Source organism: Bos mutus, chromosome 14 (assembly GCF_027580195.1).
Source record: "Bos mutus isolate GX-2022 chromosome 14, NWIPB_WYAK_1.1, whole genome shotgun sequence".
Classification (NCBI taxonomy): Eukaryota; Metazoa; Chordata; class Mammalia; order Artiodactyla; family Bovidae; genus Bos; species Bos mutus.
In genome coordinates this window covers 617276-644631 of record NC_091630.1, presented here as the reverse complement: position 1 = coordinate 644631, position 27356 = coordinate 617276, and the positions used below count along the sequence as shown (strand labels likewise).

At 42.4% G+C, this 27356-nt stretch overlaps 1 protein-coding gene across 1 annotated transcript in view; it reads left to right on the top strand.

The window, feature by feature from the left end:
• Positions 1 to 27356, top strand: part of COL14A1 (collagen type XIV alpha 1 chain) — a 233071-nt gene that overhangs the window by 127255 nt on the left and 78460 nt on the right. The window contains 9 exon segments of the mRNA XM_070382861.1: positions 5742 to 5881; positions 7277 to 7400; positions 7599 to 7742; positions 8860 to 9024; positions 9730 to 9768; positions 9910 to 10048; positions 14319 to 14461; positions 17998 to 18107; positions 20257 to 20415. Of these exon segments, the coding sequence (XP_070238962.1) occupies positions 5742 to 5881; positions 7277 to 7400; positions 7599 to 7742; positions 8860 to 9024; positions 9730 to 9768; positions 9910 to 10048; positions 14319 to 14461; positions 17998 to 18107; positions 20257 to 20415 (1163 nt within the window).

The following is a 27356-nucleotide window of genomic DNA, read 5'->3' as shown; positions in this document are numbered from 1 at the left end:
GGACCGGATGCCATGATCTTCGTTTTCTGAATGTTGAGCTTTAAGCCAACTTCTTCACTCTCCACTTTCACTTTCATCAAGAGGCTTTTTAGTTCCTCCTCACTTTCTGCCATAAGGGTGGTGTCATCTGCATATCTGAGGTTATTGATATTTCTCCCGGCAATCTTGATTCCAGCTTGTGTTTCTTCCAGTCCTGCGTTTCTCATGATGTACTCTGCATATAAGCATACAGTCAACAAAACAAGACCAGGAGCTGACTGTGGCTCAGATCATGAACTCCTTATTACCAAATTCAGACTTAAATTGAAGAAAGTAGGGAAAACCACTAGACCATTCAGGTATGACCTAAATCAAATCCCTTATGATTTATCCCATTAATGAACATTAATTAACCCTACTATTCATTCTCAAAGTGCTTACGCCAAGTACTTGGGATACCGTAACAATCTATGATTGCTGCTCTCTGCTTATTTTCAGTATTGCAAGAGAAATAGGTGTTTACCTAGGTAACTACCAGCCAAGGAAATGAGTTAGTGTAGATTATACCGTAGTAGCCCAGAACTGAGAACAGTTAACGCTGCTGCAATTTAATTACTTGTGAAGGAGGAGGAATTTGATTTACATTTTCCTGTAGTTGAATTCTAATCCCTGGGTTGGGGAGACCCCCTGGAGAAGGAAATAGCAACCCACTCCAGTATTCTTTCCCGGAAAATCCCATGGTCAGAGGACGCTGGCAGGGTATAGTCCACGGGGTTGCAAGAGTCGGACATGACTTAGCGACTAAACCACCACCACCCATAGTATTGTGGTCAGAAAAGGTGCTTGATACGATTTCAATGGTCTTAAATTTACCAAGGCTTGATTTATGACCCAAGACATGATCTGTTCTGAAGGATGCTCCTCATGCACAGGGAAGGAGACTGGTCTGCTGCTTTTGGATGGACTGTCCTGTAAACATCAGCTGAGTCCGTCTGGACGAATGCTTCCTTACCAACTTTCTGTCTGGACGATCTGCCCACTGGTGTCAGTGCAGTGTTAAAGTCCCCGTGATTCCTGTGCTACTGTTGATTCCCCTTTTATGGCTGCTAGCGTTTGCCTTGTACACTGAGCTGCTCCTGTGCTGGGTGCATGGATGTCTGCAACTGTCATGTCCTCATCTTGGGTAGATTCCTTGAGAATCACCTAGTGCTCTTCCTCATCTCTTGTAACAGTCTTTAAAGTCTATTTTGTCTGATATGAGTATTGCTACTCCAGCTTCCTTTTGATTTTCTGATTTACATTTTGAAGAGTGAGTTTTACAGGTAAATAATGGAGAGGTGAGTACGTAACGTCATGGGGTGATCTAAGCGCATAATGTGTTTGGGAGCCATAAGTGCTTCAGCATGAGCCACAGAAAAGAGTGAAGGTAGTGTTATGAGATGGTGAGTGTGCCTGAGCGAGGAGGCTGGGCATTATCCTATGGGACATGGCTATGAAGGGAGGGTGACCTGCAGAAATCTGTTTGAGAAAGATAACCTTGGAGAAATGGGGAGGAGGGAGAAGAAAGGTGGATCACATAATTGGAATGTTGTTTTAGAAGACTTCTTCCATTTGCCGTGCATTTAATACTTTTATTCATTTGGCTATGCTGGGACTTCACTGCTGGGCGGGCTTTTCTCCAGCTGTGGGAAGTGGGTTCTACTCTCTGGTTGCAGTGTGGGGGCTTCTCTTGTGGAGCACAGGATCTAGGCACTTGGGCTTCTGCAGTTGTGGCTCCTGGGGTCTAGAACACAGGCTCAATTGTGGTGCATGGGCTTAGTTGCTCCCTGGCAAGTGGGCTCTTCCCGGTCCAGGGATTGAACCCATGCTTCCTGCATTAGCAGATGGATTCTTTACCACTGAGTCACCAGGGATGCCCTGCCCCACATTTTAGAATAGCTATTACATACCAGAGTTACAATGAAAAATAATTGTCCTCACCTTACAAAGGTTTAGCAGACGTTTGGTTCATGTCAAAAGATCCATGATGTTTGGTCCTGTCCAAAGTCATTTGGCATGGACCAAATACGCTCATGGACATTTTGGATAGGACCAAATTTCAAGAACCTGTTGGTGTAGACTGAATGTCTTATTGATGTTCTGGACAAGACCAAATATCCTGCAAAGGACAGGAGCGTAGTCAGAGGTGTCTGATGCTGGAGAGTGTAAGGGTCAAGGAAACAAAGGGGTAATAAGAAACTTTACAAAAATAAAACTCAACGTCCTTCCTAGCACACCACGCAAACTCTTCAATGATCACCTGCCGGGGTCCAGCCCCGGCTGATCCAGGGAATTCGAAGCGGGGACGGCGTGGGCGAGGATCAGGAAACAACTGCTTGATTAAACGTTAATCATGGATACAAAGAGTAATAGAATGAGGATAGCTCAGTGAGGAAATTCAGTGGAGAAAAGAGGCTGAATAATTCAGCCAGAAGGTGAGAGAAAGAACGACATGGGGAGACCAAGTTTCGGTGAACAAGGCCCGCACTTTGTTTTCCAAAGTAGTTTTTATACCTTAAGTTATGCATAGAGGATAATGGGGGAAGGGGTAGAGTCATGCAGCAAGCCAGGCTTTCTTCCTGCAAACTTATCATATGCAAAAGCTTAGGTGATTTGCATCATCTTCTGGCCAGGAGGCCTGTTAACATTTTAAGATCCTTTCTTCAGAAAACTTATTTTTCTCTAAAGGTGATTGCTCAGGAGCCACCCTCCAAAAGCATTAGATAAAGTTGCATTCCTACAGAGCAAAGGTGTGGTGGGCTATAACAAGAAAAAGAATTAACTCAAGGGTCCCAGGTTACAAACATTAAAGCTACTATTTACACCAATTATATTAATCAATACACAGCCAGGGACACAGCAGGTAAGGGATATGGAGACTTAGCAGCAAACATTGGCCCAACAAGTGAAAATCCCTTCACCAATACAATTTCTAATCAATCTTTTGACTGCTCAAAGGAATCTGTATTTAGACAGTTTAGAACATCTCATGCCTCTCACAGTTGGGAGGCTCTGAGCAATCACATGTGGCCGGAAAAACCTATTCAGGCAGGCTAGAGGACTTCCAAAGGAGTTTGTAGGTTGAAACAGTCACACCCAGGAATTATTAACTGGAGCTGTAAGCTAACTCTTTTTTCAGAGAGAGGTAGTGGGGGACAGCCCCCCGTAAAGTCAGAGGTGTAGGTGAAGGCACAAAGCAGAAAGTAGGCAGAGATGCTCGAGAATTTCCAGGGGGACTCCTGAGGCTCCATCCCGCCTTTGCGTATGCCGAGCCTCCTCCCTCATGACCTTTGTCATGGGTGGAGCTCCTCACACTGGCTCCCGGCAGTGATAGAATTCCAGTTGAGCTATTCCAGATCCTGAAAGATGATGCTGTGGAAAGTGCTGCACTCAATATGCAATATGCACTCAATATGCAATATGCCGGCTCCTGGCAATCAACCTACACTGTGGCATCGTTTCCCAGACTGTGTTAGTTAACAGCAAAACTGCATAACTTCAGGTTCCCCATACGTGCCTTATGCAGTCCTGCATCTTCTCATGCTATTTGCTCTACTTGGGATAGTCAAAGCTATGGTTTTTCCAGTGGTCACGTATGGCTGTGAGAGCTGGACTCTAAAGAAAGCTGAGTGCCGAAGAATTGAGGCTTTTTAACTGTGGTGTTGGAGAAGACTCTTGAGAATCCCTTGGACTTCAAGGAGATCCAACCAGTCCATCCTAAAGGAAATCAGTCCTGAATATTCATTGGAAGGACTGATGCTAAAGCTGAAACTCCCAATACTTTGGCCACCTGATGCAAAAAGCTGACTCATTGGAAAAAGACCCTGATGCTGGGAAAGATGGAAGGCAGGAGGAGAAGGGGGTGACAGAGGATGAGATGGCTGGATGGCGTCACCGACTCGATGGATATGAGTTTGGGTAGACGCCGGGAGTTGGTGATGGACAGGGAGGCCTGGCGGGCTGCAGGTCATGGGATCACAAAGACTGAGTGACTGAACTGACTGACTGACTACTTGGGATGCCAGACTCTTCCTTCTTCCATCTTCATATCTAGCTTTTTCGAGTTTAACTGTCTATGTTGATTTTCACTATTGGAGCTAACTGATAAGTTTATTAGACAGTTCTGATACAGACATTACAGGATTCCCTGAGGTCAGAATATTTTTATTTATAGCAGAATATGAGTATCCCTTGGTCAGTATTCGTGAATGCTCATGGGAAACACATGATTTGGTCATGAGTGAGGATTGCTAATGTAGCAACACTGATCTTGGATTAGTAGTTTTCATCATGATGGTTTTAGACAGTGGGACTTTTGCAACTTGAACACGTTATTCATTTTAGCTTCTATTTGCCCTGAGTGTATTTAATTAAAAAGCCTATACATGTTTATTATTCAGGTGATACTATTTATAAAACATCCATTTTAAGAAATAGAAGAGAGTACAAAGAAGAAAATTAAAAGCACAATTTCATATCCCAGAGATAGTTCCTTCATGCATTTTGATGCATTTTCTTTTTCTTTTGTTTTATTAAGCACAGTTTTCAATTTGAGTATATTTTCAAATAGATTTTGCTCTCATTTGGAAGGTAAAACCTAATCTGGGTTTCATCTTTCCTAGCAAACATCACCAGGTTTTCTTTTATACGCTTATAATGAGCAGATCTTGTGATCCCTTTCAGCTTTAAATTCAAACCATAAATATGTAAAATTTTGTAAATCGTGGAGCTCAGGAGAACAGCCTCACCAAATCCTTACTGTCCCTGGAGTATTAACTCACTTGGAGATGGTTTATTTTACCATTTACTTTTAAGGGACTGTAGTTGTAGTTAATAAAATAAAAATCAAGCCATTTTTTTCTGAAGAAAAGCAAAAGTTTCATTATCTTGCAGAACATTTGTGTGCCAATGGCCCAAGATTAAAAGATTCAGATTATTAAAGATTAAATTGTTTGTTTCATCGTAAAACAGAGTCAACCACCATGATCTCTATTAATCAAGGGAAACATAAGCATAGATAATCTGAAACAGGATGCAATACAAGACTTATAAAATGCTTTCAGTGGAACAGGTTTTTGCTAATCTGTTTTTCGCTTGCTTGTTAGGATTGATGTCACTATTACTACTGACCAAAGTCTCCCCAAGCTAGCACTAGTATGCATTTCTTGACATCAGGGGGTGTCCAAAGGGCACAGAGTTTTTAAGCAAGGCTGAAATTGAAGTTTGCCTATGGCCACAGTCCAAATGCATATCAAGTTTTAGATTAATCTGCTTTCATTGTGAGGCATGCCTTCCTCTTGGAAGCTATATCCTTCTCAGGCTATTAACTTGATAAGCAGAGGGCAGGGTGCAGACTGAGAGCTTGGGTTACCCTTGAATCAGCAGGCACGAGGGTGTTTGCTGATGCCTCTGTCACTGAATCAGTGTAGTTCCACATTTTTCCATCCTCTTGTTTCTATTCTTTGAGGCTGAAATTGATGTTTTTCTTTTTCTCTTTAATTCTGCGTGTTTGATAGACGCTTTCTTAGTCATGAGCAGGATACTTGAGTATAGGAGAACAATGATGGTCAGAAAACCTAGTGAGCAAGAGTTTGGAATAGGCTGTATACCTTTCTTTCTGGAAGGCACTCTAGTTACCAGAGGGAAGCCATTGTCTGCTTTGTTGGTTTGATGACGACTGTTTTCCCCTTTTCTCTGATTCACTGTTCATTCTTGGTCTCCAGTGTGTAGAGCTGCCAAAGCTGACCTGGTGTTTATGGTGGATGGATCCTGGAGTATTGGTGATGAAAATTTCAATAAGATCATTAACTTCCTGTACAGCACTGTCGGAGCTCTGGACAAGATCGGTGCAGATGGAACCCAAGTAAGGCTGACAGATCAGTCGTTAATTCATTCGATGCATTAAATAATTACTCCAGGCTGTTATTATGGCTACTTGTTGGGGAATATGGGTAAAGAACTATACCGATTTGATCCAAGTCTGAATGAACGACTGGGCAGGTCTGAGTTTAAAATCAGCTCACTGGTGCCTGACGGAGCTGTGCACGGTGCTCATCCTTAAAAGCGAGAGAGCTCAGCAAACCGAGACCTGTCAGAACGGCCGTGTCAGCGTGTGTGTCTCCTGTATACTGGGAGAGAGTAGATACGAGTCTCTGTTCAGGAACATCCAGTATTCTCCTTCTCCTTGCCCTCGAGGACTTTAAAATCTTGAAGGACAGAGGTCATGGCCACAAATGACTGCAGAACAAGCAGGACAGAGAAGACCAATTTATTCATTTGACGAACATTTGTTGAGGGCTTGTTTGGTTAGCACTGTCATCACGGGTACGACAGACCGTCCCCGATTTCATGGAGCTCACATCCTTAATGGCGGGAAGTGGAGGAGGGTGAGAGCCAGACACAAATCAGCAAACACACACATTCACAAGGTCGGGACCCGCGCTTGTGAACTGAGGTTTACATTTACTGGTTGATTTTAAATGGAGAGATTGACAAAGGCTTCTTTGAGGACGTGGCTTCCGAACTGAGGTGTGAGCATCTGATCCCTTTTCCCGACCCAGGGTCGAACCCGGGTCTCCCACACTGCAGGCAGATTCTTTATCGTCTGAGCCATCAGGGAAGCCCAAGAACACTGGGGTGGGTTGCCATGCCCTCCTCCAGGGGATCTTCCCAGCCCAGGGATGGAACCCGCGTCTCTTACCTCTCCTGCATCCACAGGGAGGTTCCTTATCACTAGCGCCACCTGGGAAGCGTTTATATCATAGTGATTAAGAACAGATTTTGAAGTCGAATTACCTGACTTCAACTGTTGGTTCTGCCAGTGGCCACTCTAGTAATCTTGGATGAGTTACTTGACTTTTCCTCAGTTTCTCAATCTGTAAAATGGTAGAATAGTAGCAATTATTTCATAAGCTTGTTTCATAAAGAAATCCTCGTAAAGAATCCAGCTTCGATTCTCTGAGCTTTGTCAAGGGAGAAGACCTCGGCTGCCGTTTCTCCACCTGTCAGATGAGACGGCAGAAGGCCTTCATGCTTCGGGAAAGATTTTTAACCTACTTCCTGAAAGCACTTAGAGAAAAAAATGCTCGTTAAGGTATCGTCAGATTTGGTATGTAGCTTGTGTGAAATTTTAAACCAAGAAATTGTGGACTGGGTTAAAGAAGAAGTGAAAACTATAATTACAATTCTGTTATAGTGTATGCTGCCTGGCCCAGGGGAAGGCTGGATATGCATAAAAGTAAACACCTTCTCTCTTCAGGTTGCCATGGTTCAGTTCACTGATGACCCCAGGACAGAATTTAAACTAAACTCTTACAAAACCAAAGAGACTCTTCTTGATGCAATTAAGCATATCTCATACAAAGGGGGAAATACAAAAACAGGTAAGACCCCCAAAAGCCCAGCTAAAACCCAAAGTAATTGTTACTAATTATATAAATGATTTTTTGAAGCATACTAATATAGATTTTTTTTAAAAAAAAGACTTTTCATTGATGAAAGAACTTCGTTGCTTCTCTTCCATCTCCAGCAACACAAAAGTGGAAGGAATCAAACTGAACTGTTGCCTTCCTTTGTTTCAGGAAAAGCGATCAAGCATGTCCGAGATAGCTTGTTTACTGCAGAGTCAGGAACCAGAAGAGGCATCCCCAGGGTCATCGTGGTTATAACTGACGGAAGGTCGCAAGATGACGTGAACAAAATCTCCAGAGAGATGCAGTCAGACGGTAAGCTCTACACAGATAAGTAATAGTAGCTACCAAGGGTTCCTCGGTGGCCGGGTGGTAGAGAATCCGCGTGCCCATCCAAAGATCTGGGTTGGGAAGTTCCCCTGGAGAAGGAAGTGCAAACCACGTCAGTATTCCTTGCCTGGGAAACCTCCTGGACTGAGGAGCCTGGCGGGCTGCAGTCCACGGGGTCGCAAAAGGGTTGACACAACCCAGGACTCAGCAGCAGCAGCAGCGGCACGATGACACTGTTGGCCTTGCGGTGTTCTGAATGTGCATTTATAGGCTGCATCAGCGTGGCTACGTGTTTCTAAGTCTGCACAATGTGATTTTAAAAGTACTTTCCAGGTTGCAAATCTCTTATCTCGCTGTGTTTTCTCTAAGACGCTTGTTACATACAGGATGCTCTATTAGGAGAAACTCCATCAATTAAGTGCAGTACAGGGCTTTACTGGCGGTCGAGGGGTTAAGGCTCTATGCTTCCAATGCAGGGAACACAGGTTCCATTCCGGCCGCAGAGCATGGCCGAGAAAAGAAGGAAAACTAAGTGCCATACTATGAAAAGAACCAGGGGAGGGAACCCGGTCACAGAAACCGTTCAGCCTCAGCTTTCTCGTCTGTCAAATGGAGAACACAAAATGAAGATTACACCCTGTAAGACCGACACGGCACAGACTAGCCTAATAGGAATTTGTCGAACATTGGACTGTGACCCACCTCGGGCTTCTAAGCCTGTTAATGTCTCAGTTTCTACTTCTGAAAAAAAAATAATTGAGATAAAGTTTCTGTTTCAACTGCACTTTATCCCGTAAATACAAAACTCATTATTAATAATATGCAAACATAGCGATGTTACTCAAAAAGTAACTATTTTGTCTCGAGCACTAGCTCTCCTAAGCCTGTCTAAAATGGAAACTCTCTCTGAGGAATGATGGGTTAATTACTGTATGGTGAATTATGTGCATGCACATTTCTGATGAACTGTGAAGGGTGAATTATCCACCCCCCTGGGCCTCCTAAATAAACACATTTTAAACATGCAGATATGTCTTGCATTGCATTATTTGTTTTTGGTGCAGTTTAAACTCATCAGAAATCTGTTTCCCTTTCCCCACAGGCTACAGCATTTTTGCGGTCGGCGTGGCTGATGCGGATTACTCGGAGCTGGTTAGCATCGGCAGCAAGCCCAGTGCCCGGCACGTCTTCTTTGTGGATGACTTCGACGCCTTTAAGAAAATTGAAGATGAGTTGATTACTTTTGTCTGCGAAACTGCATCAGCAAGTTAGTTCTTTGGAATTTGCCCTTACGTTGCTTGAAGGCTGAGATATTTATCCTGGTTAAACGATGAGTCCCATCCTGATCTGAAGGGAAAAAACGACTTGGAGAGCTGTTTGTTTTGTAGACATAGTTCTGTGGTTTAGAGTGTGTGGAAGTGAACCTCCACTCTCCCAGGTCCAGAGTTTAGGTTGATAAAGACTTTCTCGGAAAAGATGAGAATCTGCATTTGAAAGAAACTCTCTTAAACATCTGTGGCAGACAGTTTTAAAAAATGTGTTAGGTCTGCTCATCAGGGTAACACACTTGGAGAGAAACTCTTCCCAGTACATGCTCTCAAGTGACCACCATCCATCTTAACAGACCCAGGAGATGGGAAGGAAGCTGGGACTTTGGTTTTAACAGAAGTGAGAGTGTTTCAGTCTTTACTGCTGCTGCTGCTAAGTTGCTTCAGTTGTGTCCGACTCTGTGCAACCCCATAGACGGCAGCCCACCAGGCTCCCCCGTCCCTGGGATTCTCCAGGCAAGAACACTGGAGTAGGTTGCCATTTCCTTAGGAATCCACAAAAAGCCATAGCCACATCTGGTTTGGATTCCTTCTACACTTGACTTCCATAAAGATTATGTTAGCTTCCTGTTTTCAGGACAACGGAAGAATATGTTTGGAAAATATCTAAATTAGGGTTTTATCTTCTTTGTTTTGTCTTCCAGCCTGCCCACTGGTGCATAAGGATGGCATTGACCTTGCAGGTATGCAGAATCAGGAATTTTCCAATACAAAGTATATTAATTAACTCCTTTTTAGGGTCCAGATTTTTTAAATCCTTAATAGACTAATTTTGAAATTTAAAATCCTAATGTGCCTATTTATTCTCTCTCTCTCTTTTTAAGGATTTAAGATGATGGAAATGTTTGGTTTGGTTGAAAAGGAGTTTTCTTCGGTGGAAGGGGTCTCCATGGAGCCTGGAACCTTCAACGTGTATCCTTGTTATCAACTTCATAAAGATGCCCTGGTTTCCCAGCCAACCAAGTATGTTTCCACTGCAAGATACTAAAGCCAATTATTGTTTATTATATCTCAGTGCGTAAATGAAATCAACTTGTTAAAATCATAATTTCAGTGATAATTCCCAGCAGAATTTCCCACGGTGCATAGAGCAGATGATATTTAGATTTCTTTAAAAACATCAGACTCACGTATAAGGCTGGTTGAACTTTCCTATCTGTTGATCTGAGAAAAATATAAAGATAGTTAATGCTTGCACATCACTGCCGTGTACCAGTGAGAGTGGTAGTCACACAGTCGTGTCTGACTCTTTTGACCCCACGGACTGAGGCCCGCCAGGCTCCTCTGTCCTTGGGATTCTCCAGGCAAGAACACTGCAGTGGGTTGCCCTGCCTTCTCCGGGGCTATGTACCAGGCATCGTTCTAAATGCTTATATATAGTGGCTCACTCACACCCCCCAAGAACTGTATGAGGTAGAGTCATTCGTTATCTCGATTTTACAAATAGTGAAAGTAAAGCACAGAGGAGCTAAATGACCTGAGTGAGATCGTGCAGTTTGTTGAGGATCATGCCAGGATTTGTACCTGGCAATCAGGCCCTGGAACCCACACCCTGAACCACTTTACTTACTAGAGGCATGAATTCAGGGGGTTTTTATCCTTGAGAAGTCACAAAAGCAACTCCATATAGTTGATGTAAAAATCATATTATCTAGTCACTGCACAGTCTGTGATGTGTGGAGGGGTTCCTAGGACCATTTTCAGCAGTTCTGCAAACTCCAGACGTACTTGAGTTTCAATTCAGGTCAGTCACTCAGTCGTGTCTGACTCTTTGCAACCCCTTGGACTGCAGCATGACAGGCCTCCCTGTCCATCACCAACTCCCAGAGCTTGCTCAAACTCATGTCCATTGAGTTGGTGATGCCATCCAACCATCTCAACCTCTGTCGTCCCCTTCTCCTCCTGCCTTCAATCTTTCCCAGCATCAGGGTCTTTTCCAATGAGTCAGCTCTTCGCATCAGGTGGCCCAAGTATTGGAGCTTAAGCAACAGTCCTTCCAATGAATATTCAGGGTTGATTTCCTTTAGGATTGACTGATTGGATCTCCTTGCAGTCCAAGGGACTCTCAAGAGTCTTCTCCAATACCACAGTTCAAAAGCATCAATTCTTCGGCGCTCAGCTTTCTTTATAGTCCAACTCTCACGTCAAAAGTAGGAATTCCTGGTTTAAGGGGTCATCTCTCAAGACGTCATCTGCTTCTTTACATTCCAAATCAATATTTGTTTTTGTCTCAAAATGCCTTCAGTATTTTAATATGAAACATTTTTCATGTACATACTTTGATATTTTGATACAGTGTGCATATGTGCATGTAAAAGTGGGGGGAGATGATATTCAAGAAGTAAATTCATCTGTCCAGTGTATAGACCAGTTGCTTTTCTGGCATCTTCCAGAATATTCTTTGTTGGATCTGAGCCTATGGCAGTACTGTGTGTGGTTTTAGATAAATCCAACGTCTGACATTACCTTTCCGCAGATTCTCTTTTTTCACATTGTCTAGGGGTGAATAGTAAATAGATATTTGAAAGTCATTCCTGGAGGCCTGGCCAAAATGAGAACTGCCGTTTCTACAGTCGTCCGCTGCTCCCCTGGACTGGTCATGCCGTCAGCAGTGTCCTTGTCCTCCACCTGGCTAACTCCAGTCATTGGTTCCCAGCCCCCATCTCTCTCCGTCTGTCTCCAGCCTTCGGCAGAGCTGAGCACAGCCTCCTCCTGACTTCCCGCACTCCTTGAGTCTCTGTTTGCCTTGCAGACTGTGCGTCTGCGGTGCTGGCTCGTCTGCGGCACTGGCTCCTCTTCCCTCTACCTCTTGGTGCTGGCGGACCAGCAGTTGTGTGCGGCCTCCTTGTTTTTTCTGTCTATTCCTATTTCCTGGCGATCTTTTCAGTATCACGGTGTTGAACGCCGACTATATGCCAAGGACTCCTGAATTTGTATTTATATATTGCCCCTAATTTTTTTTGGCAACACTGTGCAGCATGTGGGATCTTAGTTCCCTGACCAGGTATTGAACCCACACCCGCTGCAGTGGAAGCTTGGGATCTTAACCGCCAGACCACCAGGGAAGTCCCTACTTCCCCAAATCTAGACCTACGTATTCAATTGCTTCCCAGGTGGCGCTAGTGGTAAAGAACCTGCCTGCCAGTGCAGGAGACAGAAGAGACGTGGGTTCAGTCCCTGGGTTGGGAAGACCCCCTGGAGGAGGGCATGGCAGCCCACTCCAGTATCCTTGCCTGGAGAGTCCCATGGACAGAGGAGCCTGGCGGGCTACAGTCCATAGGGTGGTAAAGTCCGACACGACTGAAGCGAGTTAGCACGCTTGCAGTTGCTTACTAGACAACATCCCTGCTCCTCTCTTTAGAGCCAGCCTCACCTACAACCTTTTATGTCTCAATGACGACTACATCTGACAAGTTTCTTAGGCAAAGAAGCCAGACTCCTCCCATTCTCTTAGGCCTCACATCCGTCTGCCACGGAGTCCTCTCGTGTGGCTTCTCACCACCCTCGCTGTCGCCGCCCTGATACGAGCCACCACCACCTGCCTCTTTCCACCATCATCGCTGCAGCCTCCTGTCTTCCTCCTGCTACCCCACCTTCCTAGGGTCTCTTCTCTAACAGCAGTCGGGGTGATGGTTTATAAATGTTCACATCAGATCGTGTCACTCCAAAATCTGCCAGCGATTCCCATTCCCCTTGGAGTAAAAGTCAGAGCTCTTGAGTGGCCAAAGGGCCCTACATTATCTGGATAGCTGTTACCTCTTTGACTTCACCTCTTGTCTCTTAGTCTATGCTCAAAAAGTATCTTTGCACTGGCTGGATGTCTTCATCTCCTATGAGTTTTTCTTCAAATGTAACCTTCTCAATGAAATGTTGTTGTTTAATCACTGTGTCCAACTCTTTGCAGCCCTGTGGACTGTAGCCCACCGGGCTCCTCTGTCCATGGAATCCTCCAGGCAAAAATACTGGAGTGGATCTTGTTTCCTTCTCCAACCTTCTCAATGAACCTTTGCTCAAATAGTAATCCTCTCAATGAATCTTCTAAGTAAACCCAATGCTGAAAACTTTAATTAAAATTCCAAAATAATGCACTTTAGCATTTCTAATCCCCATTGTGCTACTCTTGTTGTTTTTGATGGCACTTATTACCTTCTAATATACTGTGTAATTCACCCTGCTCAGGTTTAAGTGCTTATACAAGGGTTCCTTGCAAGTTCAATTCACTGATGTATCTTTAATGTGTATTACCATGTCTGGTAATTTGTAAGCACTCAACAAATGTTGAATGAATGAATACATACATACATACATACATATTTAATGTATGCAAATCAAATTTTCACTTTTTAAATTTTTTTAATTGAAGGATAATCCTTCACAGAATTTTGTTGTTTTCTGTCAAACATCAACATGAATCAGCCATTGGTGTACATATGTTCCCTCCCTCTTGACCTCCCTAAACTTTCACTTTTAAATTCACACTAAATTCCCACCTAACTCATCACATATTTGTTAATTTAATTAATACATATTATGGGTCTCATATATAGCTAAAAGGCTACATTGCTGCTTGAGGGGAGATCTTTAAAGTATGTAAGCGACCCACCTGATTGTTAGAAAGTTGCGGGGTGTTGCAGGCAGGGCCCCTCCGTCCATGGGTTCTCCAGGCAAGGATACTGGAGGGGGCTGCCATGCCCTCCTGCAGGGGATCTTCCCCACCCAGGAATGGAGCCCAAGTCTCCTGCATTGCAGGTGGACACCAGGAAAGCCCCCCAATCACCCCCGCAAAAGACTGTAGATAAACATGATTTATAGTACTAAGACTCGAAACTACTTAATTGTTTAATAAGAAGTGACTGGTCAGATAAATTATGGAATAGCCAAACCAGCAAAGGTTGTACAAATATTAAATATCATGCGCTTTAAAATATTTAAGGAAATATGAACTATATAGTAAACGATGCTAAGAAAAGAAAGGGGCAAAATTATATAAATTGGACAAATACTTACAGACATTCTTTAAAGACTGGAGGGAAATGCATGACCCCAAAAGAAGGATCACTTCCAAATGGGGTTAATGGTGATGTTTATTTTCTTCTCTGTTTCTTCACGTGTTGATAAAGAAAAAGATATTTTTTCATTTCAAATAGTGAAAGTGTATTTGCCTTTATAATCAGATAAATGGCTTCTTGAAGAGGGATACAATAAAATATGCTCTTTTCTTTCCATTTTTCAGATACTTACATCCAGAAGGATTGCCCTCTGACTATACAATCAGTATTCTATTCCGGATTCTTCCTGATACTCCAGAGGAGCCCTTTGCTCTTTGGGAGATTTTAAATAAAAATTCTGACCCGCTGGTTGGAGTCATTTTAGACAGTGAGTACATTTACTTACAGACATTCGCACACACAGGCATGGGCTGTGTGCGTGGTGTCGTCTTGCCTGTCTTGTGTGTGTTAGTGTGTACAAGTAACTCACTTGTTTAAGCCATCAGTCCATACTAGTAATGGACTGTGTTGACAGTGAGTCATTCATTCCTCTACTCAGGCTTTCAACAAATATTCCCTGAGGCCCTACTGTGTGCTGACGCCAGGTTCTGGAATTCAGTAGGGAGCGAGGCAAAAAGAGATCCGTCCTGCGATGGGGAGACTGTAGGGAGGCCAGGGTTGGTGCCAGGAGGGTCAGTGGGAGGGCTGGGGTCAGAGGTCACTTCTGTGAGGAAATGGTAAATGTTGCATGCTTCTTCCGGGTTCCTGGACCCAATTCCAACATACGAGCTGGGTCTGGGGAGTGTCGGGGCGCTTCTCACACTACCCCAGGCCATTCTTGGGCAGCAGCCGGTATCTGAGAATTCGGCTTCGGTCGGACACTGTGTACCCGCAGGTGTTCTTGGACCCCCAGGCAGAGGATGGCTCCTACACGACGGCCTTCCTGCCCCAGTTCCGCCAGCAGCGGCAGGATCAGTCTGTTAGTGCAGGTTGGAGGTGCCAGCAGCCACCTCCAGCCCAGGAGGCCACTTGCTCGTCCAGATTGTCTCCTGTGCTTGTGACCCACAGTCTATAAATCAGAGGGTGCCACAGATTCCTCCTCGGGTTTTAATAATTTGCTAGAGTGGCTCACAGAACTCAGAGAAACATTTTACCTACAGCACTGGGTTACCAAAAAAGGGAAAAGAAAGTGAAAGCGAAGTTGCTCAGTCGTGTCCGACTCTCTGTGACCCGAGGTTCCTCCATCCATGGAATCTTCCAGGCAGGGGTACTGGAGTGGGTTGCCGTTTCCTTCTCCATTTCACCTGCAGCGCTAGGTTACCAACGGTTACCAGCGCATTATAAAATGCTCTAACTCAGAAACAATGGGCTGGAGCAAGGCCTGGGGAGGGGAGGGGGCTTCCAGGTCCACCCTGCACCACCTCCCAGCAGCTCCGTGTGGTCACCAGCCCAGAGTCTCTCTGGACCCCATCCTTCTGGGTTTTTGTGGAGGCTTCATTACACAGGAAAGATTAGTTAAGTCACTGGCCATTGGCAATTGAACTCAGTCTCCAATGCCTCTCCCCTCCGTAGAAGTTGAGTTGGGAGCCTGGGTTCTAACTCTCTCAGCACAGGATTGCTTTTCCAGGCAACCAGCCCGCATCCTTAGGTGACCCGAGGGCTTTCTGAAAGCTGCCTTATTAACATAACAAAGGCGCATGTATTGCTCTCTCCACAGGAAATTCCGAGGGTTTCGGGAACTGTGAGCGGACCGTAGACAAAGACCTAGTATACATGGGAAATATGTTTTGGTCATCTGAATGGGAAACGTCTCTTTCTTTTAAGTCACAATGTCACAGTACCTCTCTCCTATCAGAGGAAAAAGGCCAGGTTGGCAAGCAGTATGTTTGGGGAAGAATCCTGGGATGGAAATATACATTTGAAAATGGTATTGATGGGTGTGTGAAGTTTAAGTCCCAATACTGGGTCAGAGCATCGTAAGAGGAGTCTAGAAAGGAGAGAGAGCAGTTGTGAAGAATGAGAAATTCCGTTGTTGGGAGGTTGGAAAGTTGAGGAGGAAACAAGGAAGGAAACTTCTTAACATTTGTTCTTGGAAGTCACAAATGAGGATCACTTAAGAGAATTCTCAAGTTTTGGGTTAACGTCCCTGAGTTTTCTATATGTATTTTTAGTGTAAAATTTCCAGTCAAGCTGGGATCCAAAATTTGGTGACTGTTATTAGGTACTGACTCAAACATTTGGATAAGGAAAGTATTTTAAGCTTATTTCCAAGTAGTGTTTGTTAAAAGACCTTTTAGTACATGGAAATAAATCAGCAGCTAAACATTGAAAGCATTTTGCTTTGATACTGAAACTAAGGCAAAGCTGTAGATTAAAAAGGTGTAAGCTGCTAACTATACACAGCCAGGACTTGAAAACAAAGAAGTCTTTTGAGACGATCAATACTTGCTCCTTTTGAAAACCAAATGAAAAATTAAATTGTAACCTGGGGCTGAATTAGTGAGAAAAATATTCTTTTTTTTTTTTTGTAATAAAATGTTCCTTGTAACATGAAGTACTCAAGAGTAGAAGGTCTTTGTTTATTTGTTTGTTCATAATGTTCACAATAAAAGACACATTGGATTATGACTATTTCAGAGAGGTGTAAGTTACATGTCCTGAGAGAACTGGTTGCTTCAGTGGTTAAATAAGGCAGAGTCTGGTTTTTATTTCTTAACATTTTATTACTGAATTAGGTCCTGTGAACCCTGCTCGGGCCCTAGCCCATTCCAGACTCTCTGCCCCAGATCCGGGAGGGTTCCTTTTTCATCTGGCTTAAGTAGGCAAATGGGAAACCTGAGCTTTATTCAGTGACCAAGAATGGAGAAGCAGGGACCAAGTTCACAGATCAGTTTCTCACCCCCCTGGGCAGAGAGATTTAGAAAGTAAAGACAAAGACAAGAGGAGAGGCATCTGCCTGAGTCCACAGGGAAGTGCTGTGCTTAGTCGCTCAGTCGTGTCCGACTCTGCGACCCCATGGACTGTAGCCCATCAGGCTCCTCTGTCCATGGGACTCTCCAGGCAGGAGTACTGGAGTGAGTTGCCGTGCCCTCCTCCAGCCCCCCTCCGCCCTTGGCAAAAGGGGCAGGGCTTTTGCCAAGGGCATGGTCCTTAATGGCTGCCAGTTAGCAAGTGTGTCATTTCCTATGCTAATATAGTACAATATCCATTTTCTTGGAGAAGGAAATGGCAGCCCACTCCACTATTCTTGCCTGGAGAATCCCATCGACAGAGGAGCCTGGTAGGCTACAGTCCATGGGGTTGCAAAGAGTCGAACGCTACTGAGCAACTTCACTTTCTTTTTTCAAAGTAAAATCAAACTGTAATGAGACTTACAGTCTGTTGGAGGTCAGATTTATCGCCATTTTGGTCCCAGCTGCTGCTTTTTTCTTTTTCTATAGCTTCCTTCCTTATCTCTGGGCCCTTTCACTTAAAGATTTATGTTCACTCCTGCTCAAGGTGGGGAGTTGGCAGGTTTTGAGCAAGGATATTCCTGCTAAAGGTGGGGCTAGAGGGTTGATGAGTTTTGAGCAAAGATCAGGAACATCTCTGGTAACAATTTGATTAGCTTCTTTCTTCCTTTTGGTCTGCCTCCACTTCCAACTTCAGACCGTGCTTTCCCAAAATGGTGATGGCAATGCATACAGGCAGGGAGGTACGGAGGAAGCAGGAATGTCGGGCCCCGCCTCACCATCCCTGCATGGTTCACTCGGTTAGTTTGGCCAATTGAAAGCCTAGGGCCTTCCAAGGCCGTTTCGTTACCCACTCACCACTTTAAAACACAGCTTCAAAGCAATGGTTATATTGTTTTGAGTTGACTTTTTAAAAAATTACCCATTTTAATACTTTCTAGAATATTTTTAATCTTTTATTTTGTTTGATTAGATGGTGGGAAAACCCTAACATATTTCAACTATGACTACAGTGGGGATTTTCAGACTGTTACTTTTGAAGGACCTGAAATTAGGAAAATTTTCTATGGAAGCTTTCACAAGGTGAGTAATGCCTTGTATGTGTATATATATATATTCTTTATTCTATTTACTGCAGGCCAAGCAACAGAGAAGTGCAAAAAAAAAAAAAAAAATCAAAAACATCGTGCTTTGGATTTCCTATAGTAAGAATTACCTGTGGGGCTTGTGAACTGCCCAGATATTCTGATATGGTAGTTCTGGGATGGGATCCTAAAACATATGTTTTTATCCAGCACCCCAGGAGATTTGATAGTGTCAGGAGGAAGACATTTTCCACTGTTCTTCTAGGTTCTTCTGGCTGGTCTAAGAATCAAATTAATGGGAGAAACTCAAAAGTTTAATAACATATATGCTTGGGGGAGACCCAGGAAAACTGAGTAACTCACCAAAATAGCCAAAACCTTACTTAGGTACCATCTTCAGCTAAAGACAAAAGAGGATTATGCAAGCAGTGGTTTGGGTTTGGACTTCAAAAGGAAGGAAGACAATTCACATGGAGATGGAAAGCAAATGTTTAGTAACTAAATGAGTCAATGGGACACAGATTCCGCTCCACACACACACCTAGCCATATTCTTTGCAGATATTGCTGTAATAGCCCTGTTCTGGGAGCAGACCTTCCATCTAAATTCTTTTAGGCAGTTAACATGAAGCTCAAAGTTTCTTTCTGAGTCTTTTGGACCTTGGTTATTTTCAGCTTGAAATAATCTGCTTTCTAAAGAGACATTTTGGACCGGCAAATTTTGGTCTCCTATCATAGAAGTGGTCCAGTTCATAGTTTGAGGAACCATGTAGCAGAGGGTAATGTATTACTAAGTAGATAGTTGTAAATTCCCTACAGTATGTGTTATGTGGAAAGGATTGCTGGTCTACCTGGCCACCAATGGTGTTAAAGTACCAGCAGCCAAATCATGTTAAAATATGTAGACAGATTGCACTGAGACAGCCCGTCACTGCCACTGTATGGTAAGTTGCCCTGAGGAAGAATTTTGTAAGCCTGACATTCCTCCTCCTCCTAAGTCACTTCAGTCGTGTCCAACTCTGTGCGACCCCATAGACGGCAGCCCACCAGGCTCCCTCGTCCCTGGGATTCTCCAGGCAAGAACACTGGAGTGGGGCGCCACTTCCTTCTCCAATGCATGAAAGCGAAAAGTGAAAGTGAAGTCGCTCAGTTGTGTCCGACCCTCAGCGACCCCATGGACTGCAGCCTTCCAGGCTCCTCCATCCATGGGATTTTCCAGGCAAGAGTACTGGAGTGGGGTGCCATTGCCTTCTCCATGCCTGACATTAGTTGCTCTTATTCTAACCTGTGATAGAGCTCTGCTCCTTCGTGTTTCACATCTGTGAAACATTTTGTTTTGGTGATCACTGCAGTAGACAGCCTTCCTTCCAAAATTTACTGTTTCCTTTGCAGTGAATAATCCCACTGATATCTGGGCTGTTAAAAAATGCAACACCAAGAGTGCCCGAGAGCAGAGCATTTACTCAGTGGTGTTGCAAAAACCTTGCATCTTGGCCATACCCATCTTGTCCTGTCGGAGGCAGGGAAGGGGTGTCACACAGCAGTCTTCATCTTGGCTTCTGTTTCCTGACAGGATGTGGTCAGATCTGTCTATTCTATACAACTTTGCTACCTTCTGGGGTTTTGAATACCATCGCTATATAAGAACAACTGCATAACAAAATTCTCTCATTTTTGCGTAAGAAACGTTGCATAAAAATATTTTTTTCTTGTTACTAGGACTGTAAACCACAGTGTCTTAAATAAGGATCTCAGAAACACGTGAGATGCACGTGATTTATTAGTGTATGCTTCCAAATAGTCCCATTAGCATTTCTTTGGAATTACTGTCATGTATGTATCAGCTTCCTCTAGAGATGATTTTTTCTTGGTGAGACAGTCACAGAGTAGTCAAAAATATTACAGAGGAAATGAAAAGCATTGAGATTCCAGTAGTGTTTACAAAAAACCCATAGAGATGGCATCCGAATGTGGGATAGTCATGGAAGTGGTTTAGAGTAGAACCTTTCTTCTCAAGCAAAGTGCTTAAGGAGACAGAACTCCTTTTCTTCCCTTGCATATTTTTTGGTGATGAGTCATGCAATTATGTAAATGTGTTTGGTATTTTCTCCTGCTTCTTACCTTTTAAAACATTTTTACTTTTATCAGCTACATATTGTTGTCAGCAAGACTTTGGCCAAAGTGGTTATTGACTGCAAGCAAGTGGGTGAGAAGGCAATAAACGCATCATCTAATATCACGCTGGATGGTGTTGAAGTCCTGGGGAGAATGGTTCGATCAAGAGGCCCAAACGGAAACTCTGCACCAGTGAGTGGATAAACAAATGAATCTGTGTTAAGGGAAAAAATTCTCCTAAAATATGATTATGTATTTTCCAGGGGAAGAGCTTGGTAAAGGCATAGATGGAGAGCGTGATGGTGAATGATAGTTGATGAATGATAAGTAAATAGATAACGAATGAATGAATGAAGTGCAAATGAATGAGATGAATTCATTTAAATGGATTAAAACGCGAACATTCGAAGCTCTTGCAATACGCTTCTGCTGTATTATATGGAGAGTGCTCCAGAAATAGACTAGTTTGTTTTCTAAATGAAAATTTTAACAGTAAGATATTTTTAAAATTCAAATAAAATACCGTGGCATAAATGGTTGGTTCATGAGAATCAAAACTGTGGATGAACCTCATTTATATGACCAGATCCAAATCCATATAAAACATGTTATTATTATACATGGGAAATTGACATAAACCTCTCACATGGGTTAGATTTGGGCATTTTATAACTAGGTCCTTGCTATTGCTAATGTCAAGTTAACTCTTTTTATCGTTAATAATAAGGGATAATAATATTCTATCATTAATATTTAAATAACATCATTTTAAGATATATTTTTTATCATAGTTTTTTAATCATGGATTTTAAGATCAAGAGACTTCAAATTGGCAAAGAAATCACATTCTTTTCAGTTAATGCCTACAAAAAAGAGCAGTGAGCACAAACTTTTGTTTTAAGACCACACATTCACAGCTAATTAGCAGCATTCTCTAATTTGAGTCATTCTATAATTAGAACCAATTAACCTGGAGGGAATTTTATTCTTGTAAGCAATTCCAAATATTCACATCTACACTTCTCTTCTGTGTAACAGAATAATCAAGTTAATTAAGATTTACTCTTATTGTGCTTTTAGAGACCTGCAGAACTAGCCAGCTGTATGGAATTTTAGAAAGACCTGATGATTCTCAAAGTCTTTTAAAGCTGAAATCATTTAATATTAATACAAATGAAATCTTCTAGTATATCAAATAAATGAAAATGACTTGCAGTATGCTTCAGACCCCATGGACTGTAGCCTGCCAGACTTCTCTGTCCATGGGATTCTCCAGAAGACTACTGGAGTGGGTAGCCACTCCCTTCTCCAGGGCATCTTCCTGACCCAGGGATCTACCCAGGTCTCCTGCGCTGCAGGCAGTTTCTTTACTGAACAGAAACCATGTCACAGTCTTCATTTGCAATCACCTTTGACCTTACATCACAGTATCTGATAAAGTTGTATGAAGAGTACTTTCTCAAGAAACACTTGTTAGAAATTAAATAGAAAGCCATCTATCTGAATTTTTCTTAAAATAGTTTGCATATATCATGTTCCACCTGTGGTACTGACAACAGTCCACTGATAGATATCATGCTGTCTCCTAATTATAGCTCATACTTTGCAATTACAGTGTTAAAATTACAGTTACAAATTAATTGTACTTCAAATTACACTCTACATAGTAATTTTACTCCAAAATATATGACCAATTAAATATGGAATTTAGTTCGGAAAGCAAAAACAACCATAGGTTTAGGGTCTACCGGTAATAAATCTTTACTTTTGTCCATGAAAGAAGAGCAATTAAAACAGCAATTAAACCCTCTGTGGTTAACGCCCACCCAGTAGTAGACAAAAGGGAATTTATGGAAGTCAGTCATTAAAGAGTTCTTTGTAGGGCTGGTAGGAAAAAGTTGTGGCTTTTGTTAGAATCTGGAAGTCTACAACGGATTACTAGATTTTCGGTCTACCCACTTATTGAGGAATTTGATTATGTTGAAATGGATGATATTAGGTTAGATCTCAAGAATGTGATTGAAAACTTGCTTGGTTTTTTTGTTATTATCAATACTTGTTTCAGTGTAAGACAAGAGAGAAGCTTCAGTCTTCAGTTCTCAATTAGAAATCACAGATTGCTAACATAATCTTGAAATATATGTGAACTCTAATACCCTGCAAAAGGGACTGTGCAATGCACAAGTTTTGGGTTGTTCCAGAAGGAGTAATTATCATCTAAGAGAGATTAGTAGTTTATAGATCGATATTCCCTGGCAAATTTGTCAATGATTCAAAAAATGCCAGATGATGGAATGATTCTAAATTTTCAGTTTTTAAAGAATATAATCTTTCCATTATTTTAAAGTTTTTATTTTTTATTCGAGTATAGACAATTAACAATGTTGTGACAGTTTCGGGTGGACAGCAGAGGGACCCAGCCACGCCTGTGCACGTATCCCTCTCGCTCAAACCCCCTCCCATCCCGGCTGCCACGTAACACTGAGCAGGGCTCCCTGTGCTTCCAGTGGGTCCTTATTGGTCGTCCATGTTAAATACAGCAGTGTGCACACGACCACCCCAAACTCCCTAACTATCCCTTACCCCATCTTCCCCCTCTGGCAACTGTAAATTCGTTCTGTAAGTCTGTGAGTCTGTGTCTCAGGCTATAGTCTTTTTAAACCAAAGCTGAGTGGAGAAGAGATGAATGGATTTAGGGATACAGTAACTACTGTATTGATATTACTCATATTTGAAATAAAAACTTGTGGCCAGCAATGCAAGACTTTACCGGCAGCAAAAATTCTCTAGTGAGACTAAACTAATAAGCGGGCTGAGTCTAGCTGTCAGAGCACACGGGAGGAGACGGACAGCTGGGCCTCTCCTTTGCAGTCTTCTTTGTCCTGAGAGGTTTCTTCTACTTTTCTGATACCTAATGAAATTATCATGCTTCCAGTCAGAGATGATTCAAGAAAATGTTTGAGCTTCTGGCATTGAACATGTTTTCTTTTTCCCACCTTTCAAATCTAACACCTAGATAATTATACAGTTATTTGTTTAGTTCTCTGATGTGTAAATAAAAATAAATATAAGTTATGTTATAGAATTTTTAGTAATTTTATTTTCTGAGTTAACGTTTTTATGTAGGAATCAATAGAAGACAAGTCAATGATCCTATAGAAACAAGTGTTTTCCAATTGTAAGGAAATGGTTGTGTTTTCACTCAATTGTATCTTTTAATCCTTCAAATGATAATAGTGACTAATATGTATTGCCTAATATGGATTAGGCCCCTAGAGAAGGGGATGGCAACCCACTCCAGTTTTCTTGCCTGGAGGATTCCATGGACAGAGGAGGCTGGCAGGAAGGCTGCAGTCCACGGGGTCACAAAGAGTCAGACACGACTGGCGGATAACACACACGCGGACGAGGCAGTGTGAGCGTTTCTAAGATGTTCCCGTTTAATCCTCCAGTAACCCAGGAAAATATATCGTCCCCATTTTATAGATGCAGAAACTGAGACCTGAATAAGTTAGGGAGAGATCCCCTTTCAAACACGAGGACAGTGAGATGTGAGATTGTATTTGAGTTGCATATGGTTACTGCTCTTCATTCTGAGCTCTCTTCCATTAATTAGGCCAGCCTGATTATGAGAGAACTTAAGGCAGAGGAAGGAATCTGGTCTGTGACAGTGACCATATGCCCTGTCTATTCACTGGCAAGTTCAAAAACTCACCATTATTTGAATTATAGCCTTGAAATAAATGTGATCAGAATGCGCCCCCTCCCCAGCATCTCTGCCCCTTAACATTCTGATTGCTACCAACGATTGCGGATGTTCACTTTCATCTCCTGATTGAGTAGAGCCATTGTGGTTCCCCTTAAATTCAGTAAGTTGATTGAGAGCAAGTAAAAACACCCTGTTAAGTAGCTGACAAGTGGTAAGTGCTTAATAAATCATAGTTTGAAGGTGGAGTCAGTAAAAGTTACACACCAAATTGAAAGCAGAAGGCGGCGTGGGTCCCCAGGACTCCTTCTCCTGTGTCTCAGGGAATGTAAAGCTCTCTAAATATTTGCATAAGATGAGGTACAGCTTGACTTCAAATTATAAGCTTAAAAATGATATGCTGGAAAAAAAATCAGAAGATGAAACACGGTACTGAGTGGGAAGTCCCTTTTAATTTCCATTCACAGATCACAGTGCCTCAACTGCCAAAAAATATTTCAGTCTTGTTTTCATGCTAACATTTGACCCCAAATGACTTGCCTTTTGTGCTATGCCCAGACAGAAATGTCCAATAATGAAAAATGAGCATTTGTGATTGTCTAAGTATTCCCTTGAAAGAGATTATTACCAGTGAAAGTGGGACGGTCTTTTTCTTGTGCAGATTTTTTTTCATAATGCTGTTAGTTACAAAGGAAAAAAGTTGCTAAAGTCAAAAGGGGCTGCCTCTTCGACGCTTAAAGTATGGTTTATTTTGATCCTCGCTGTCTTGAATTTTTAGGTACTCAAATCTGAGATCTTTGACATATTATCTCTGTAATGTTTCCTCCATAATTTGTGTAAGTGTGTGTTTAATTACTTCTGGAATAAAAGCCAGATTTTAAAAAATCAGTCCCCAGAAATGTGACTTGGAAAAGAAGTCTCTAAATAAGGGCCGAGGAATCTGAACTATTACGAATGCAAAACAATTATGAATAAATTTGTTGTACTCACACAAAAAAAGGCTTCTGACTTCATCTGACTTGAAAAAGAAAAGACAGCCCACAAGCATTCTTCAAATGATAGTATTGGCCTCATTCAGCACTTAGTAGGTATTCAACCTCTCGAATAAATAAAATGAACTCATAAGAATCTCAATAACTCAAGAGGGCAAAAGAAGTTTAGCCAAAGGTTTGTGTGGAGACATTGTACAGTCATAGGTGATCGGGTGGTGACTGTTTATTTGAAAAACTTCAAGAAAGCCTGGTATACCCCAAGACTAGTGAAAGGCCTTGGCTTTAAATAAATCTTTTCATTCACTAAAATGTTTTCACACTGAGGGCCCTATTCAGAAATGGAAAATTTCTTAATGGATGAATGACTTACAGAATTAACTGACTAATGCTGTCATAATGGGACTCATTTAATAAAAGTAATTATAAAGTCAAATGGCATTGTAAAGTCAGGCTGGGGTATCTGCATTTTAAACATTAGACTAATGATCTGTTCACAAAATAAACTGCAAGAAAATGAGGTGTGCTGTTCAGCTCTCAACAGGAATTCAGCTTTCAACATGTGCTTAAATTACTCAGGCCTTTTCATCCCAAGCCCTAATTTATAGAATGGGGTAGACATTACTATTATCAGACCTCACAGTGGTGATGGGAAGAGTGAATGATACAGGTGAAGTCCTTGGGATGGTGCCTGGCACACAGCCAGGTTTTCAACAAATGTTTGCTGGTATTGTTGTTATTTGCTAAGATTTTTCTCAAACAAAATATTAAACAGATACAATGACTGTGGACACAAACTGCTGTTATATTTCTGCTCTCAGCATCACATCACTTTCATCCTTTTGATTTAACCATTTGGCATCTGTGTTATATACTCCTGCAGCTTATAGGTCAACTATAAAAGGGCTTCTCTACATGTTGCTTTAAAATAATGTTTATTTTGCATAACTGTATTTCAGGAACTGTTCTAAATATTTTCCTTTAATGGGTTCATTTTGTTGTTATGGCTGCTATTATTACTCTAGTGAATAGCTACTACTGCATAGCTGCTATTATTCTACTACTTTAACAGATAAGGAAAGCTGAGACTCCACCACGTGAAGCAATTGGTTTAAAATGGCTTAGCTTGTGAGTGGGTCACACCCAGGCAGTCTAGCTCCATTGCCTCTGAATCCCTGTGCTTCCTTGAAATACCTTTGCTGCTACTGTTGTGTATGAAAATCAGCAGCCACGTTCTTTAAAAATACTTTAATTTTGAAAACCAAGTTTTTTTAATTGAACTTTTTATTTTGTAGAGGAGTATAGCCAATTAACAATGTTGTGATAGTTTCAGGTGGGCAGCAAAGGGCCTCAGCCACACATAGACATGCATCCCTTCTCCCCCAGGCTCCCCTCCCATCAGGCTGCCACACAGCATTGAGCAGAGTTCCCTGTGCTCTTCAGTGGGCCGTGTTGGGTTACATTTTAAACACAGCAGTGTGCACCTGTCCATCCCACACTCCCTCACTGTCCCTTCCCCTGTCCTTTCCCCCGGCAGCCATAGCTTTCTTCTCTGTGAGTCCATTTCTGTTTCGTAAGCTCGTTTGGATCATGTCTCTTTAGATTCCGCATCTAAGAGACATCATGCAATGTTTCTGCTTCTCTGTTTACTTCACTTAGTATGACCATCCCTAGGTCCATCCATTACAAACTTAATTTTTCAATGATCATAATTCAGTTGTGTGGTTGCCCTGAACAGACTGAAATGTCATGCCCTTTGAAAAAAAACATTTTTAATATGGAAAAGAAAGAGTGTACTGCCATGCACTTATTGCTTCAAATAATGCAGTGGCTTTATATTGAAAACAGAAAGCATGATGTCTTGATTTATGGATCTGCTTTCAACATTTGTGTTATTAATCTTGCAAACCCACTTGGGAAAAGATGTTTGCAGCAAGGCGCAGTTCTTCCTGGGTGTGGCGAGAGAAGCCCTGACTTCATTCTCTTTGCTGTTGGATGGGATGCTGCAGGCAGTAGCCCGTTCGCAGTCACACCACCCGCTGGAGTGTTCCTACCTGCGTCCAGGGGACTCTTGACAGGGATGGGTGAAAATAAGGCTCCAAGAGTTTTCCAGTTTTTGCTGAAAATACCGCTTTCTGAGGGCATCTTACAGATTATGTGAACCTAGGGATTGTCACAGTAAGTGCAGTCAGAGACGCAGAAACATTGTGTGACGTCTCTTAGATGCCGAGTCTAAAAAGACGTGAAGCAAATGAACCGACACGACAGAAACGGGCTCGCAACCAGGGAGGAAATGAAGAGGATTTCGTCCTCTGCCAGCTCTGTAATTGATGACACTTTCATTTTTAGATGGCAGTGTAGTCGATTTACAGTGCTGTGTCCTGATGCTGGGAGGGACTGGGGGCAGGAGGAGAAGGGGACTCGAAGGATAAGATGGC